This window comes from Ochotona curzoniae, unplaced genomic scaffold, assembly GCF_017591425.1.
Source record: "Ochotona curzoniae isolate NIBS_2020 unplaced genomic scaffold, NIBS_Ocur_1.0 contig_291, whole genome shotgun sequence".
Lineage (NCBI taxonomy): Eukaryota > Metazoa > Chordata > Mammalia > Lagomorpha > Ochotonidae > Ochotona > Ochotona curzoniae.
Window position 1 is genome coordinate 14,856,006 of NW_024465649.1, and position 17,833 is coordinate 14,873,838.

Below are 17,833 nucleotides of genomic sequence, written 5' to 3' on the forward strand. Positions count from 1 at the left end.
GGAGGCAGCAGTGAGGGCTCACAGGGGAGTTATATGTCACCACTCACAGGGGAGACTTGTATTCAGTTTTCAGTTCTTGGCTTTGGTCCAAGACCTTTATGGGCATTAAGGGGGTGGACTAGTGAAATGGAACCAGCTCCGACTACTGAAATTTCTAAAAACTACTCAAAGTATATACATGCATATAAATTTATACATTATAAATTTAAATTTAAAGCAATTTAAAAATAAGTTTATACATAAGTTTTAAAGGGTTTAAACTTCTTGGGGAATATTCTTATGTAATTAACTCTAACTTCAGCCCTTTATAGCTTCTTGTAAGTTTATTTAACAACTTAGTGAAAACCAAAATTGATGATTTTTAATATCAATGTGAAAAAAAGTTAAACACAAAATTCCTAAAAAAATAATCATCTCACTCAATATTGATTCCTTCATTATTACCGCCAAACTTCTGTAAAGGAAGCTTTCTAATAAAGAAAGACTAACTGCAACATGAAAGATGATTTAAAAAAAAGTTCATTTACCAATTTTTAACAATCTAGGGAAAAAAAGGAAAATCGACTATAATACCTGATAACAGATATCATATTATAGTAGAAAACATAAGAATAAAAAAATTATCACTGAAAATATTGCACAACTTCAGGGGTTTCCTCAAAATTTGCTTTATGTAATTGGGTGGATATAAATTAATGAACAGAAATTTAAACAAGATACATGAAACAAATGAACAGAACCTAATAATCTAATTTCATTCAATCTTTTGCAAATTCACCTTTAAATCTTTCCATCATGGGGCTCACAAAGGAATGAACTAACACATGGTCAAATCTTCAAAGTACTTATAGTGAAGTCCTCTATAATGTAATTTATAAAGAACATTCAAGAACTTGTCTTTTGAATGTAGAAAACTGTTAGAGTCAAATATTCAACTCAATATAACCTAGCAACTTCATTGTTGAGACAGCTTCTCCTTTCACTAACAAATGATTTTTAGATGTAGTATCACTGAGTTGAACAAAGAAGTCACTTTTGAGTACATAAGAAAAAATAAACACATGCTAAATAAAACATCACTAACTACATTACTAGACCATCTCTACCTCTAACACTTCAGAAGCTTAGAGATTTAGAGTATTCTTACATTAACTGCAAGAAAAATTCTTTTTGAAATCACAACTATGAAGTCATGTGGTTATACAAATTCTGCATTTGTGTGCAAAACATGAAACACATTTATCTTGATTTTCTCTGCTTTGTCTCATCAGTTAGCTAGCAGAACTTAACAAATGTCTTCCCAAGAAACAAAAGACTGAGATGTGTTTATATAACTTCAATGACCTCAGCACTACAGGGAGGAGAGATGCAGTATCCTTTTGCTATGGTTCAAGACAACAAGGAAGGAGGTCACAAGAAAGAACAAATCAGAATTGTTATAACCGAGAAACTATTTCTTATTTAAGTTTCACCATGATGCCACATTCATTTTTACATAAGCACTGGTGGCATAATTCAATAAATCAGAAATCTTAATATTAAAATTTACCTTGACTTTCAATTATCACCATATTAACAACCAAAAGAATGAGATAAAACACATAAGAAATGGTAATATTATATCCCAACTTTACTAGAATTGGTTTCTTGACACCATTAACTTCAGTTTAATAGAAAAGGGATAGTGCATCTCAGTTTGCTTACAAGCTAGGAGACCACTTTGAATTCTGCATTTCCTAACTGCAAACATAATACAGCACTTATAATAGGTTATAAATAAACTGATTTTCAAGCATAGAGCCAGCCCCGACGATAATAATACACTATTTAAAAGGACCTAAGGCAATGAGTTCCATTTCCAATGGAAAAAAAGAACTGTGCAAACAAGCTTAAAACTACTTTTTTTTTTTTGTGCCAGTGTTATAAAATGTAGCTTTTAATAAAACCTTGACCCAAATGCCAGCAACTTCAGAAAAGAATCTGAGTGGGGTCGGGGAGAATGTTAATTCACTTAGGAAAAATAACCACTATCTTTTTCCTAATCTTTAACACACACAATTTAAACATATACAGCTGCTGTAACACTTTACACAATTCCTATGTACTTGAGCAATAATAAGATCTAAATACAATTATATTTTTAAACACTGGGTCAAGGCTTTACATAAAAATACCATCCTAATTTTCCCCCTAGTTTCTAAAATATCACATACTTTCCCGCAACATCTGCAGCCATCCAGGAATTTTTAGGAAACTTTTGTGCATGATCTTAATTCCTAATCCCTGGCTCTTTGGGCTCAGTGACAAAAGATCAAAACCACCAAACTGATGGTTCACTTGAAGTCAGATGAGAGACCCTGGCTCAATTAGTCTCATAGGATGAAAGCAGTGCTGCATCCACTGGCTCCATGCAGGAGGGGCATGTGAAGGATCTCATCAACCAGTCATCTATACAGTCCAGGTGGTAGATGTGCATGCACGGCAGAAATCGAATGGGGTCCCCATACACAAAGTCCATCATACAGATCACACACCTGTTGGGGGTGAGGGAGAAAAATGAGAAGGCATTTTTAGAGAAGTGGCCTATCAGAATTCACTTTAAAACCCTCTTGCAGATGTATTAGTCTGACAAGTCAGAATGGCAACATTCAATTGGCCAGTCATCACAAATGCTTGGAAATGTTCCTAGTAAGTGTTGATTCATGCATATTTTCTTATTCTAGTTCTCCAGCAATTTGCAAAGCTTAAAAGCAATCAACAGAGCAAAGGAAAGAAATCAAATCCACTGATATGCTTCTAAAATGGTATACATTAGGGAACACCTGTAGGCATTTTTAGGTATCTACCTTGTTCCTTGTACTGAGTGTTTAATGTAATCCCAGAATAATACAATTCTCATTTTCATAACAACAACGCAAAAACAGCAGCACTAATCCCAGCCTACTTATCAAGAAACAACCCAGTCCACAGGGTTTCAGAAGGGTCTAGACAGACTATGCTCTGAAGTGTTAGTGCTGAACTCAGCTGGGCGCTTCAGCCAACCATCCACAAATGAAACCACACCATGTCTCTTCTGGTGAGGCCAGCGGCAACAAAAGAAAAATGCGTGTTCTCATCAGGGACCTCATTGACAGTATATACCACTGGAGAAACATTCCCCATAAATAAACTTTTCAATTCATCAGGCTTAATAGAATTATTTCACAGTTTATAAACAGACCCCAGTAGGCAATGGCTTAGGTTGCACTGTACCTAGACAAGTGTTACACTGCCTGGGTTATGTTAATTATACCAGTGCACCAGCATACTCACATATTCGTATCTTTTTTAAGATGATGGCATGCCAACAGTGTCTGGGGACCCACATGACAGTGTGTTTTGGCCCTGGGTAGACAGACAGGGCCCCAAGCTGGAAGAGTACACCACCAGAGGCCTGGGCATGGGGACTGTGGATTGCTCAGGGAAATGGGTCTGGAGATGTGTGGGAGGGAGAACTGCTGAGGGAGAATGTGACAAGTAAGGAGTGACTTCTGGGGGACTTCCGCCAACTAGGATTCTGCACTTGCAGGTAATGAGGAGGTGAGACAGGGTGGTTTAGAGGAGGGAAACTAGAGGATGTCTGGGGCCAAACCAATACATCAGCCCACGTTGGAGACCTGAGCTCGGATTGTTCACATCAACCACCACCTACTGGTACATACAAAAGCCATGGCTGGGGGGCCTGCCCAGCAGAGCTCAACCATAGTACCCACCAGTGAGAATTGGGGCAGGGGGTAGGCCATATTGATCTGGGCCATGACACTAACCAGCCCACAAGAGAACTGGGTCTGGGGGCAGATTCTGTGGAGGGTCATTTGCTCACCCCTGTGGGACTGCCATATTAGCTAGTTGCTCAAGGGCTGGGGGTGGTAAAGGTGGTGATCTAGGCATGACCATGGAACTCAACAAAACTCATGGGTATCAGGTTTGGGAACAGGATAAGGTAGTTCAGGCTGTAGCTCTGGCAGGCACACCAAAGAATTGAGCAACAACATCCACCAGCATACACAAAGGCCAACACTGCCAGGTAAAGGCCTAGCACCTGTTGGCAGAACTTGGGAAACTCCTCTAGTGGGCCATCACTCCGCTTGTGAGCACATGAGTCAGGGCTGGATGCTGGTTAGACAGGCAGAGTTGCTTCACTTGTTGACAGCTGTGTGGGTTGGCTCTTGGGGTCAGAGGAGGATGTAGACTGGGCAGGCCAAACCAAACTATACTGGCATATGAGGGAGCCAGGATGGGCTGCAGGCCAAGCCAAATTAGGTCAGGCTATCACACCTACTGATCTGCACGAAAGCCAGGGATGGGGAAAGGCTGGGAAAGACTAGGCTGCAGCACCCACCAGCAAAAGTTGGGACTGCGGGCGGGCCAGACCAGGCCAAGCTGCAGCATCTGATGGCAAAGGCCAAGCTAGGAAATGGGTTATGCTAGCCTGGGTCTCAGAGTAACCCAGCATGTGCAAGATCTTGGTCTGGGAGATAAATAAACCATACTGAGCATTTTATACATAAAACTCTAGTGAGAAGGAATACAGCCCTATGACTACCTTTAATGGTTATAGAACCTTGAAAATACTGACAAACTTTTACAAAAACCCGCTGACAAGCCCATCAGTGATGTTGGCCTCAGTTCACATTCACATGGCTGGAAAAGATTGCAATTATCAACTGTAATCTAAGTGGAGAAGCAGCAAGACTATAAATACAACCATTTCTTAAGTATGTCTGACTTCCAAAGTACAGAAGGAAAAGTATAAGTTTATGAAAACTTACTCCCGGATCTTTTTCTCTGATCCATCCCTTCCAGGGTCATACACTCCTTTCGGCAGATGCTGTATAAGGCCTATTCTTTGAGCTATCCTGATTTGTTCCTCTTCAGTCAGCTGAGTGGCTAGCCGAGTCTGGCTGGGTGTTGGATGATACACTGGAACAGGAACTTGTTCCTAAACATTTAAAAGTTGAGAAAAAGCATTATTCTTAAAAATGTTTTCTGGAAATGTTTTCCTTTCAATGGAGGTAAAAAGTTGTATATGGCAGGAAAGGGTGGTTCCAGGAGAGACAGGGGCTGGCCTGCTATGCAGACTGTGTTTTTGTCTTAGCTATAGGAACAAATTATAAATATACAGATACATCAAAAATCTACATTTATTTTTAGGACCTACTTTTAAAGGATATAAAAACAAATAACAAAGACTCACATGGAATGTTAATTTAGGAAGTTTCACATAAAGTTCACATAAATGGATGCTCATTCTGAATATACCAACAAATAAACCAATATAAAGAGATCTGACATGCAATTAAAAAAAGCTACAATGTACTCGATAATCTAATTTAATATTCTATAGGCTGCAATGAAGTTGTCTACATTCAGTATGCCTAACAGATGTACATTACTAACTTGCCATTAGACCCACGTTTATAATCCTAAAATTCATTTATTATGTATTTTAACCATTGGGTTTGCTGCAAATATTTTGGGACTAAAATACATATCCTGTATGACCAAAAACTGAGTGATCCTTTAGTTGTTGATCACCAAAAATCTTGTTTGGCACATTGCTTCTTCAAGGTTTTGTACCCAGTAGGCAAATTAAAAAAAAAAAAATCATTTTTATTGCAAAGTCAGGTATATACACAGAGAAATATCTTCTGTCCAATGATTCATTCCCCAAGTGACCTCAATGGCCAGTGCTGCACCGATCTGAAGCCAGGAGTCAGGAGCTCTTCTGGGTCTCCCATGTGGGTGCAGGGTCCCACGGCTTTCCCAGGCCACAAGCAGGGAGCTGGATGGGAAGTGGGGCTGCCAGGACTAGAACCTGTGCCCACATGGGATCACAGTGCATTCAAGGCGAGGACTTTAGTTGTTAGGCCACAGCGCTGGGCCTGCAAACTTTGTAAGGAACTTTCATAGTTAAGTAAGAAATATTGTTTCTGCACTGCCATTCGTTAACTATATGATTGAATATATAAAAACTAGTACAATGGGACCTGTACTGTGGCACAGAAGGTAAAGAAGCCACATGCAGTGTTAGAATTCCACATGGGTGCTGGTTCAAGACTCAGCTGCTCCACTACAGTCCCAATTCCCTGCTAAGGGCCTGGGAAAACAGAGTAAGAATGCCCAAGTGTATGGGCCCTTGCATCCACAGGTTTCTGGTTAATGGCTTCAGACCAGTCCAGGCCAGCCACTGCAACCATTTAGGGAGTAACTCAAAAGAGAAGACCATTCTGCCTCTTTGTAATTCTTTCAAAACAGGTAATGACTCAAAATTTGGGTCCCAGCCATCCACACAGGAAGTCAGAGCTCCCCGTTCCTGGCCACTGAGTTACCCTAGTGGCTGCTGGTGCTGCAAGTATTTGGGGATTTGAGAATGGGAGACTTTTGTCTCTTTATCTCCCTCTACCCGTACCTCTCCTCTCTTACTTACTAATTTCAAAGGCAGAGTTTCAGAAGGGAGAGACTGAGATGGATCCTCCATCCCAGAAGGGCCAAAACAGCTGAGGTTAGGCCAGTCTAAAGCTGGAAGAGCCAAGAGCCTCTTCCAGGTTTGCCATTGGAAGCAGGGCCCAAGCACTTGGGCTATCCTCTGTTGCTCACCCACAAACATTGGCAGGAACTATATCAAAACAGCCAGAAATCACAAGGGGTGCCAGTATTTTTTGCAGGTGGCTGCTTTACCCACTATGCTATAGCACAAGCCCCAAAAAACAGATTTTCAATTTTCTTTTCCGATTCTATGAAGAGAGACTGGCATCGCAGCTCAACAGGCTAATTATCTGCCTTCGAGTGCTGGAATCCCATAGAGGCACCAGTCTGTGTCCTTGCTGCTCCACTTCCAATCCAGCTCCCTACTTCTGCATAGGAAAGCAGCAAAGGATGGCCCAAGTCCTTGGGTTCCTGCACCCACATGGGAGACCCAAAAGAAGCCCTTGGGTTTTGGCTTCAGATCAGCTTAACTTCAGCTGTTTCTGCTACTTGGTGAGCGAACCAGCTCGACTGAATGATCTTTCCTTCTGTTGTTTCTCCTCTCTGTGAATCTGCCTTTCCAATAAAAAGAAAAAAAAAAGAACTCTATGAAGAAACATATTAATAGATACTAAGAGGAAAAAAATATCTTTTAAATATATGAGTCAGAGAGACAAAGGAGGCCTACCATCAACATGTTCATTCCCCAAAGGCTAGCAGCTGCCAGGATTGAGGCATGCTAAAGCCAGGAACCAGCAACTTCACACCAGCTTCCTATGTGAGTGTCAGCCTTATCTGAGCTATCACTTGTTGCTCCACAGGGTGCACCCTGGTAGAAAGCTAGAGCTGAAGCAGAGCCAGAAGCAGAGCCAGTACTCAAACTCAGAAAGTCCAATATAAGATGTGAGTTACTCAAACAGCATCCTAAGGTGCTATGCCAAACACGCACCATACAAAGTTCATATTATCGGTGTATTTGTCATTTTGGTAGTTTTGTTTGTTAAACTAAAGAAACCCTTCTCAGGACCTTCTAGATACTTCTAGATATGATTCAACAATCTGATTTTGATTTACATGCAACCTTTTACAAAGGGAAGGAAATGACTAAGGCATCCTGATATTTAAAGATTACGGCTTCAACCGTCTTACAACATACCCCTCATTTTTCACATTTTCTTATCATATCTATCTTACAGTGGTAAGATGTCCCTGTTATCAATTATTTGGTAACTAGAAAGACACTGAAAGAAATAGACAGCATGAAAATGGCAAATTTTAAAAGATTTCTGGGAGGCGGTTCCTACTTTCTGAGACTCACTGAGCTTAAACTCATTGTGTAGACAGTGAGTTATGTTCAACACCTGCTTTTCCTCTGAGAGTCTGAATTTTGGTTACGCACTAAGCAGTGGGTGCCCATTCAGTACTCTAATGAGCACCGAGTGTCCAATGAGTTTCCCATATAGACAACCCTTCACACATGCACAGTAGAGAAATTAACTAGGTCCTGCAATGTGTTGAATCATAGCACTCTTAACCTGAGAGTAATTTACTCTGCACCTCTCCCTTTTCTGGGTTTGCTTTGTATTCTTTTATTCTAACAACTCATAACTGTGAATACAATTACATGCTAAGCCCTAGGAGTTTTCCAAACTTAGGGGTTGTCTTAAGGATCAAACTTAGGGATTATCTAAAGGGCCCCAATGCCAGTGATGGAGTTTGTGTGCACAGCAGTTGTATTTCGTTCCTAGATGAAAAAAATAAAAAGTTAAAAAAATATTGAATATTCTGAATATCCTATGTTCCAGGGCCTACGGGCAGCTCTGGCAGTAAGAAGTATGCCTTTTTCAGACAGTGTTCAGAGTGCTGACAGCACCTGCAAAGACTTCTGTGCCTCTAAATTATGTAGTGTTCATTAGGAATGATCGCTGGTGGAAAAAGTGTGCTTTAGTGTGATAATGGCAATTGTCTAGTACTTGCTTTACATCTATTTTCTCAAAGCAAATTTAAAAAGAAGCTGAAGGAATTTAGTACTTATGTTTAAAAAGTTTTGTTTAGTTATTTGCAAGGCAGAGTGAGTGAACGAGAGAGAGAATGAATGAATTAGATACAGGGAGAATATTTCACATCTTCTGGTTTACAGTAATGGCTGAGGCTGGCCAGGCCAAGGCCAGCAGCCTGGACTCCATGCAGGTCTCCCACATGGCTAGAACCCAAGGTCTGTGATCATCTTCTCCTGCTTCCTCGGGCACACGAGAAGGGGCTGGACTGCAAGTGGAGCAGCAAGGACTCAAACTAGGGCCTATTTGGGATGCCAGTGTTTAAGGCCATGGCTTGGGCCCCGCGCCATGGCTTAGCGATTAAAGTCCTCGCCTTGAACGTGCCGGGATCCCATATGGGTGCCGGTTCTAATTCCAGCAGCTCCCCTTTCCATTCAGCTCCCTGCTTGTGGCCTGGGAAAGCAGTCAACGACCCAAAGCCTTGGGACCCTGCACCTGTGTGGGAAACCTGGAGGAAGTTCCTGGATCCTGGCTTCGGATCGGCATAGCATCGGCTGTTGCGCTCACTTGGGGAGTGAATCATCAGACTGAAGATCTTCCTCTCTGTCTCTCCTCCTCTCTGTATATCCACCTTTCCAATAAAAATAAAATAAATCTTAAAAAAAAAAAAAAAGGCCATGGCTTGACTCATTGTACCAGAACACTGGCACCAAAGGTAGCATTTTTGAACATTTATTGTACATTAAAAAAAAAAAAAAAACACATACAGGAGACCATGTCAGAACACAGGGAGAAGGAAAGAGGCGTCAGGAGATATTTTGAATTTTAGTTTTCTAACTGTATGAAAATAAATTTGTTGCTTAAGTTACCTAGTGTGTGGTATTTTATTATGGTAATTATAATAAGCAGATTAAGATGTGATATTTCACAATTATTTATTCCATCCATTGGTTCACTCCCCAAATGACTGTAATGTTTAGGGGAGGGATTAAAGGCAAGAGGTTGGGACCTGCAAGCTAGGCATAGGTTCATGCCCTAGCTGCTCTACTTCCCATCCATCCTGCTCTTGGCTTAAGGCCTGGGAAAACAGTGGAGAATAGCCCAAGCCTTGGCTCCTTCATCTGCGTTGGGAGACCTGCAAAGAAGCTCTTGGCTCCTGGCTTCAGATCTGATCAGCTTTGGCAGTTATGGCCATTAAGGGAGTGAACCAGTATGTGGAAGATCTTTCTCACTTTGGGTCTCCTTTTCTCTATAAAGTCTGCCTTTCCATTAAAAATAAATAACTCTTTAAAAATGAAGATTGAAAAAGATAGATAGGCATAGGCATAGCTTAAACTCAGATTCCAAGATTATCTAGCTTAAATGCATGCTTTACCACCAGGCTTTCTAAACAGATTAACAAGTAAGTTAAATAAGAGAAAAGTTGGGGCTAACATGGTGGCATACAAAGCTAAACTTTCACCTTCAGTGTCAGAATCCCATATGGGTACTGGTTCGTGTCCTGGCTGTTCCACTTCTAACCCAACTCCCAGCTAGTGTCCTGTGAAAGCAGAAGATGGCCCTAGGCCTCAGGCCCCTGCATCCATATAGGTTCCTGATTTTGGATCAGTTTAGGTTCCATCTGGCGTGAACCAGCAGATGGAAGAACAACACCCTCCTTGTTCTACTTTCAAAAAGAAAAAGGACCAAAAAAAAAAAGAAAAAAAAAAAGGGAAGAGAAACCTTAAAGAAAAAAAAAAAAATGTTAGCAAAGCCAGTTTTTCAAGATCACTATAGGATGCCATGATCGGATAATCTTGGCTATACATTTTAACAGCCTTGCCCTACACTCCTTGGACAGAGTACCACCCTACTACCACTCCAGACTGATGATTCCTGGCCTGAAGTGGCTCTAAAGGCTTTGTCCTACACATTCCTCCTGCCAATACTAAAAACTGTGTCCATGCTGACAGCTAATATTTCTAGATATAAATAATTAAACTATACCTTTCCAGTCTAGATTTTCCTTTAAGCTCCAGGCTCTATCTTGTCTTTTGAGTTCATACATATACATCCATGGCAGCTCCCTCTCTAAGGCTCTCATTTTTAATATATTACCAACTTGCAGTGAATTTTCAATATTAATATAATCTATTTCTTCCTGTGTCCACTGACAATATTCCAGCTCTTACTTCTTCCCAAGAGTGCAGTATTCACTAGCAAAATTTCCATGTCAATGACTCATGATTAATCTTTTCAAAACAACTCCAATCCTACACCCTAGCCACATCCTTCCTTTCTACCATTAAAATTCCTTTTATAGCTTCCTACTATATATAGGTTAAAATCCTAAGCAAGGGGTCCTTGCCTTGAACGCGCCGGGATCCCATATAAGTGCTGGTTCTAATCCCAGCAGCTCCACTTCCCATCCAGCTCCCTGCTTGTGGCCTGGGAAGGCAGTCAAGGACGGCCCAAAACCTTGGGACCCAGCACCCACATGGAGACCCGGAAGAACTCCTGGCTCCTGGCTTCAGATTGGCACAGCACTTGGGGAGTGAATCATTGGACAGAGGATCTTCCTCTCTGTCTCTCCTCCTCTCTGTACATCTGCCTTTACGAAAAAAAAAAAAAATCCTAAGCAAGGCCTTAAAAAGTCTTAGAAAAAAAAAGTGGTATTTAGTGTGTATTATACTAGACAGGCGCAAAGCACTTAGGGATTGGCTACTTTTTTTAAAGTTCTTTTTTCTAAGATTTACTTATTTTTATTGGAAAGGCAGATAAACAGAGAAAGAGATACAGAGAGAAAGATCTTCCATCCACTGTTTCACTCCCCAAGTGAATGAAATTCCAATTCCACAACTGGAGAAGCAAATAAAGATAAAATAATTTTAGACATTTTTTTCATTGGTGCAATTCATCCTCAATGCAAGTCTGAAAGCAAAACAAAACATATAAAATCCTACAAGAATTGAAGGAAAAACATCTGCCTTCAAGTAAAGGGTTAAGTGGTGGAGGCTTGAGTCCAAGCTGCCTCACTTCCAACAGCAGATCCTTGCTAATGTCACTGGGAAAGCAACAGACATGGTCTAAGTATTTGGGCCACTGTACCAATGTAAGAGACCTAGATCGAGATGTAGGGTTCTTTGAGGAATCACCCAGCAAATGGAAGATGTCTCTATGTAACCCTGACTTTCTGAATTAATAAATCTTTACAGGAAAAAAAGAAAGACAAAAATGAATGTTATGGTAAAAACAGCACCATAGAAAAAGGGCTAGAATAGAACACAACACAGGATGAGGCAGACAACACAAAATACACGGTCACACCAAAAAGGCAAGGTCTGATTTTCAGATGAGAAAAATCTCAGAAGTATCCCAATTATTTACTAATACATGGTATAATAACAATTATGAGATGGTGAACGTTGTTAAGAATATTTCAGGCCTCATCCATAGGGGAAAAAAAAAAAGAATACATCAGGCCTTAAAGACTTTACAAACTAAAAAAGAAACAGATGTAAAACATGACTAGCTGAAAGGTACTGCAGCAGAAGCTGGACTCAATTTGGGGCACATGATACCATTTCAGAAACTAAAACAATGGAGTGATGGAGTGGGGAAGGTCCTAAATAATGTGCTTATGCTGGAAATAGTACAAGTCTGGTTTGTGGTGAAGGAAAAATAAAGTCACGGCTAAAGAATGCAGCTTGTCACCAAAAGCTGTATCTTTTCCTCCAGTAAGAAATAAGAGCTAACTCCTCTGATCCTTACAGCTTTACGAGCTGTTGCTGGCACCACCCCCTCTCCAGCTGCAGTCTCCTACTGGGAATGTTTTTCTTATTTTGGCAGTTTCATTTAAGGCCAAAAAAAAAAAAAAAAAAAAGATTTGAGATACTTGGTCTCAATGTATATTCTAGTCCTAATGTTCCATGAATCCGGACCAACAAAACAAAACATCCCAAAGATTACTATTGATGTGTTTCCTAAATAATTTCACACAGCGGAATAAAAGCCAACACCACATCTATGATATTGAAAAATGTGATTTTCTATTTAATGAGACAGCATACAAAATAGACTAGTCTGCATGGGAAAAAGAGTACATAGGTACATAGGTGAAAGGACCTGTTTTCACTTTTCTGCGGTATATACCTCAAAGAATGCTGCTGAATTTTTCGTAGAGCCAGCCAAATGTTTTCCAATGAATTGGCACCAACTTACTGGTTCTCAGCTCAACTATAGGAGGTTCCAATTTCTACATTATTCCCCAAACCCAACTTTTTAAAAATCATCTTTTTTTTTTTTTACATTAACTTGAAAACCAGAATTGGAGATGGGGGAGGAGGGCAGACCTTTGATCTATCGGTTCACTCTCCAAATGGCTGCAATGATTTAGGTGGCAGGGGCCCAAATACTTGGGCCATAACTGGTGCCTAGATATGGGATGCTAGTCTGGTAGAGGGTAGCTTGACCCATGGTGTCACAACAAAAATATTATTCATTTCTGTATACTTGAAAGGCACAATGACAGACAGGGAAAGGCAGATATTTTCCATCTACTACTTCACTCCTTAACTGCCCAAAACAGCCAGTACTGTGCCAGACCGATATCAGAAGCCAGGAACTCCATTCAGGTAGGCTGCAATGGAGTCCCTGGGAAACTGGCAGGAACTTAGTTACTTGGTCATTATCTGTTGTCTCCCATGATGCATGAAAATGGAACTGCAATCAGAGGATCTGAGATGTGAACCAGGTACTCTGACAGGAAAAGCAAGGTGTCCTAAGCTGCAGCATCATCCACAGTGCGACAACATAACACCCATCCCCTTCTTTTTGACCACTACAATCCTACTGGGAACAGAGTGGTATCTCATTTTAGGTTTAAGTACTGTTGCTTTTCAAGCAAGGACACAAAACATCTTCCCTCTTACTTGGTCTTTTATGACTGAGTTGTGCATAAGTTTGTTATGTGACACCAATTCCCGATCAGCAAAAATGATATGCAGATGCTTTTTTGCAATCTCTTGAGTATCTTTTTACTTTCTTGACAGTGATTTTTGAGGAACAAGTCTTTAATTTTGGTAATTATCACAGGAGGTGGAGAATGGTGAGCCAGGAGCTGGGGCTACAAAGACCGTGGTGGAAGCCTAACATGATAGCCCAAACTTTAAAATCGCTGGAGGGAGTGGCACAAGTGACTGCAAACAAAGAGCCATGTACCAACCACAATAAGGAAAATCAAATCGTAGACCTGCGGGTGACACAGCTGAGAAACCTGCACCAAGGAGAAGAATCTGGTAACCAGAAGTACAATGACCAAGAGCAAAAGAAGAGACAGAGGCACAGTGAATATTACTGAAGACTCTCCTGCAAAGGAGCAAAAGCATTTGCCAACCCCAGTTAACTGAGGAATACATCAAGAAAATGGGGGATACAGAATTCAAAACACTTGTTATAAGGCTTCTTATCAACACCGAGAAGCACGTAATATAGGAGTTCAAGGGATTTAAAGAATATGTCACACTGGAAATGAATCAAATGAAAGCTGGTATTACAGAAATTAAGATAATAAATCTTACATTTGGCATATAGTATCCATCAGTGCTAGTTACTATCACATATCCAAAGTTGAAAACAAACTTGAAAATTTCTTATATCACTCTGCAAATAACTGATTTAGGCTTCAAATTTTCTACTTCAGATTAATTTTTCTGTTTGAAAAACAATGGTAGAATCTACAATCCCTTAGAAATTAGCCACTGTTTTCTTACATTTCCAATCCATATAACTTTCTTTTTTCCCCCCTTAACCTTAAACAGAATATGATTTGAGTCTATTAAAAGTACTGGGGGTGAAGCAAGCTAATCCTCCACCTGTGGTGCAAGCAATCCATATGGGTACCAGTTCTAGACCTGCTGTTTCACATCCCATCCTCCCATCCAGCTTATTTTTCCAAGGGCCTAGGATCCTGAAGCTCTGGGCTCCAAGTTTGTACCCTCCCTCTCTCTCCTGTTTTCAAGAAAAATAAATAAATTCTTAAAAAAAAAAAAAAAAGGCCAGCACAGTAGTCTAGTGGCTAAATTCCTTGCCTTGTGCCAAGATCGCATACGGGTGCTGCTTCATGTGCCAGTTGCTCCACTTCCCTTCTAGCTCCCTGCTAGTGGCCTGGGAAAGCAGTAAAGGACAGTCCAAAGCCTTGGGACCCAGCACCCATGTGGGAGACCTGCAAAAAGCTCCTGGCTTTGCATAAGTTCAGCTCTGGCTATTGAAGCTACTTGGGAAATGAACCATCAGATCTAAGATCTTTCTCTGTCTTTCCTTCTCTCTGTAAATCTACCTTTCTAATAAAAACGATAAATCTTTAAAAAAGAAAAAAAAGTATGTTGCCTTTTCTCTCTGAAAAGGTGACTTCATGTGACTTTTGACTGACAAAGCATGTTATCAAATTTTGAATCTTTGTCAAACAAATTGATAGAAATTATACACTCTTGTTCTCAGGATTTGTGACTACCATGAAATTTATTTTTATCTAAACATCTTCATTTGATCTTGCCAATTTTCCTGCTGGCATATGGTTATTTCACTTTGTATTTGCTGATCTTTTCATTTAGTACATCCAGTAAGCCTTTGAGTATACTATAAATTAAAATGTTACCTCAAAACAATAAATTGAACATTACGTTAGGGAAAAAAATTGTTACTTGGTTGACCTCCCAAAAATTCTTAAAAATTAACAAATTAATCTTCTTTGGCACAGTCATGGTAACAGCAATTCCTATAAAATATAGAAAACTGTAACTTGTATAGAATCTATGTATTCAAAACTAAGGTACATGCACAAAAAAGATTGCTAATGAGCTTCACCAATTATCAAAACTTTTAATTGATACCTAACATCAACTTATAATCAATGACACACGACAATCTCAACAACCCACAAACCTTTCATGCTTATTTCATGATCAAAGAAATTTTTAAGTCACTACTTACTCACCTTACCAATATTTAATTCACTGAAAACAAATAATCTTGTATTTAAATAATACTCTGTTCCAGCAATACTGATAACCATTATTTTCAAAATCAAAAATATTAAGAAGGTAAGAAATACTTTATCTGCTGAAATATAGGAATAACTAGCATAAGTGGTTTAGAGCAACAATGGATCAAAAGACAGAAGAATGTCCCCTAATCAGGTTGATTGAATGAAAGAGTATATACGTAGAACATAAAAATGTAGTCCATTGATTCAGCATAGTACCTACTACTGTATGTCAAGTCCTAAATGCTTTCATATATTAATCTTTGCAAAGATCATTCCCATTTTGTAAGTCAAAGAACAGCAACTTAATTAAAAGCCTGAGGTGGAAATGAAAAATGTTTGCTTGGTGAAGCATTTCTATCTAGGCACAACTGACATATCAGTTCATATCACTTTTTTTTTTTAAGATTTATTTATTTTTATTGCAAAGTCAGATACACAGAGAGGAAGATCTTCCTCCCGATGATTCACTCCCCAAGTGAGCGCAACAGCTGGTACTGAGCGATCCAAAGCCAGGAGCCAGGAACTTCTTCCAGGTCTCCCACATGGGTGCAGGATCCCAAGGCTTTGGGTTGTCCTTTACTGTTTCCCCAGGCCACAAGCAGGGAGCTGGATAGGAAGTGGAGCTGCCAGGATAAGAACCGGCGACCATATGGGATCCCGGCATGTTCAAGGTGAGGACTTCGGCCACTAGGCCACGGTGCCAGACCCATATCATTCTTTGTTGTAAGGGACTACCTGCGCATCACTGGATGCCAGGAGCATGCCATTCCCCACAAGTCGACAAAAATATCTCAAGACAGTGCCAAATGTCACCCTGCTCAAGAACCACTGGCTTTAGGTTTTAGAACAGCCAAATGGGACAGACTCACAATTCATGGTCTCATACGGAGGCCACAAAGTGAGATACAGGCTCCATTAATCTAGTAATTCTCTGAACAAGCAATCCAGCTACTGCAGCAAAACTGTGTGTGGAAGGGGAATGAGGGGTATGTCAAGGGTAGATACACCAAAGCCTAGAGAGGCAATGCTAAAATACATCTACATCATACTGAAGATTCAAAATTCACTTGAAAAAGAAAAGATTAGATATGGAATCCTCAATCACTTTGTGCAAAAAGAGCAATCACCACACCAAAGACAGGAAAGCAGATACTGTGACCAAACAGTTTGCTAACTTCAGAATTTTGCTGAGTAGGGCCGTTTACATTCAAAACATGTCATGCATGAGTATCCGATAAGTGTCATAAAGCACTAGTGTGCCATATGAAACTCATTTTTGTGCACATTATTGTAAAGGAGTCTCATTACTTCAGGTATCACTACACCGACTTCATTCTAGCATTCTTGTTTTGAACTACTCTACAGTCAATGTGCCCCAAGGACTACCTGTTACTGTCTTTGAGCTGGATCTGGTCTACCATACTTACTTTTATTATTATTATTATTATTATTTTACAATCCTACACCATGCTATTATTCTACTGTTCATATTCAATTTCTCTAGCTGCCCCGCTTTACTGCTAAACCTGATTCTTCATCTTCAGTAAGTGGAGTTATTCACTTCCATAGAATTATTATTAAAATAAAAACTTCTAGGAACCCAACAGACATTAAAGAAATTTAGAACTATCCATTCTAACAAGTAAAAAAGCAGAACAAACTAGTGTAGAAAAAAGTCAATTCTAATTAGAATAGCTAAAACAGAGACCACGGTTAAAATGTTGTTTGGGGGCCAGGCATTTAGCAAGCTGATCTTCCATCAAACAGTGTCAGCACACCATATGTGTGGTACCTGTTCTAGTCCCAGGTGCCTCAGTTTCCAATTCAGCCTCCTGCTTATGACCTGGAAAAGCAGTAAAGAATGGCTCAAGTCCTTTGGCCCCTGCACTCATGTGCGAAGACCTGGAGAGAGCTCCAGGCTCTTGGTTTGATTTGGTTCAGCTTGAGGGCCATTGTGGCTATTTGGGGAGTGAGATCTATCTCTGTAAACACACCTTTCAAATAAAAATAAAGCTTTAAAAAAAAATAAAAGAGCTTATGCATATAAAAAGATACTGCTGTTTGGGACTCTTGTATTTCATATAAAGTGACTGATTTGAGTCTCAGCTGCTCTCCTTCCAATCAAGCATCCTACTAATGCCCCTGGGAGGCAGCACATGATAAACCAAGTACTTGGGTCCCTGCCACCCACATGGGACACTCTGGATGAGCTGTTTGTGGCTACTGGCTTTGCTTGGGCCCAGCCCTGGTGGTCAGGGACATTTGGAGAGTAAGCAGAGATACTGAAGCTGGCTCTTTCTCTGCT

The 17,833-nt window shown here is 40.2% G+C and overlaps 1 protein-coding gene across 1 annotated transcript in view; it reads right to left on the minus strand.

Annotated features, from left to right (window-relative positions):
* Nucleotides 1-652: 652 nt before the first annotated feature.
* Nucleotides 653-17,833, minus strand: part of RNF11 (ring finger protein 11) — a 29,255-nt gene continuing 12,074 nt past the window's right edge. The window contains exons 2-3 of the mRNA XM_040978565.1: nucleotides 4,812-4,981; nucleotides 653-2,534 (exon numbers count right to left, since the gene is read on the minus strand). Coding sequence (XP_040834499.1) covers nucleotides 2,363-2,534; nucleotides 4,812-4,981 — 342 coding nt within the window. The 3' untranslated portion in view covers nucleotides 653-2,362. The remainder of the gene's footprint in view (nucleotides 2,535-4,811; nucleotides 4,982-17,833) is intronic.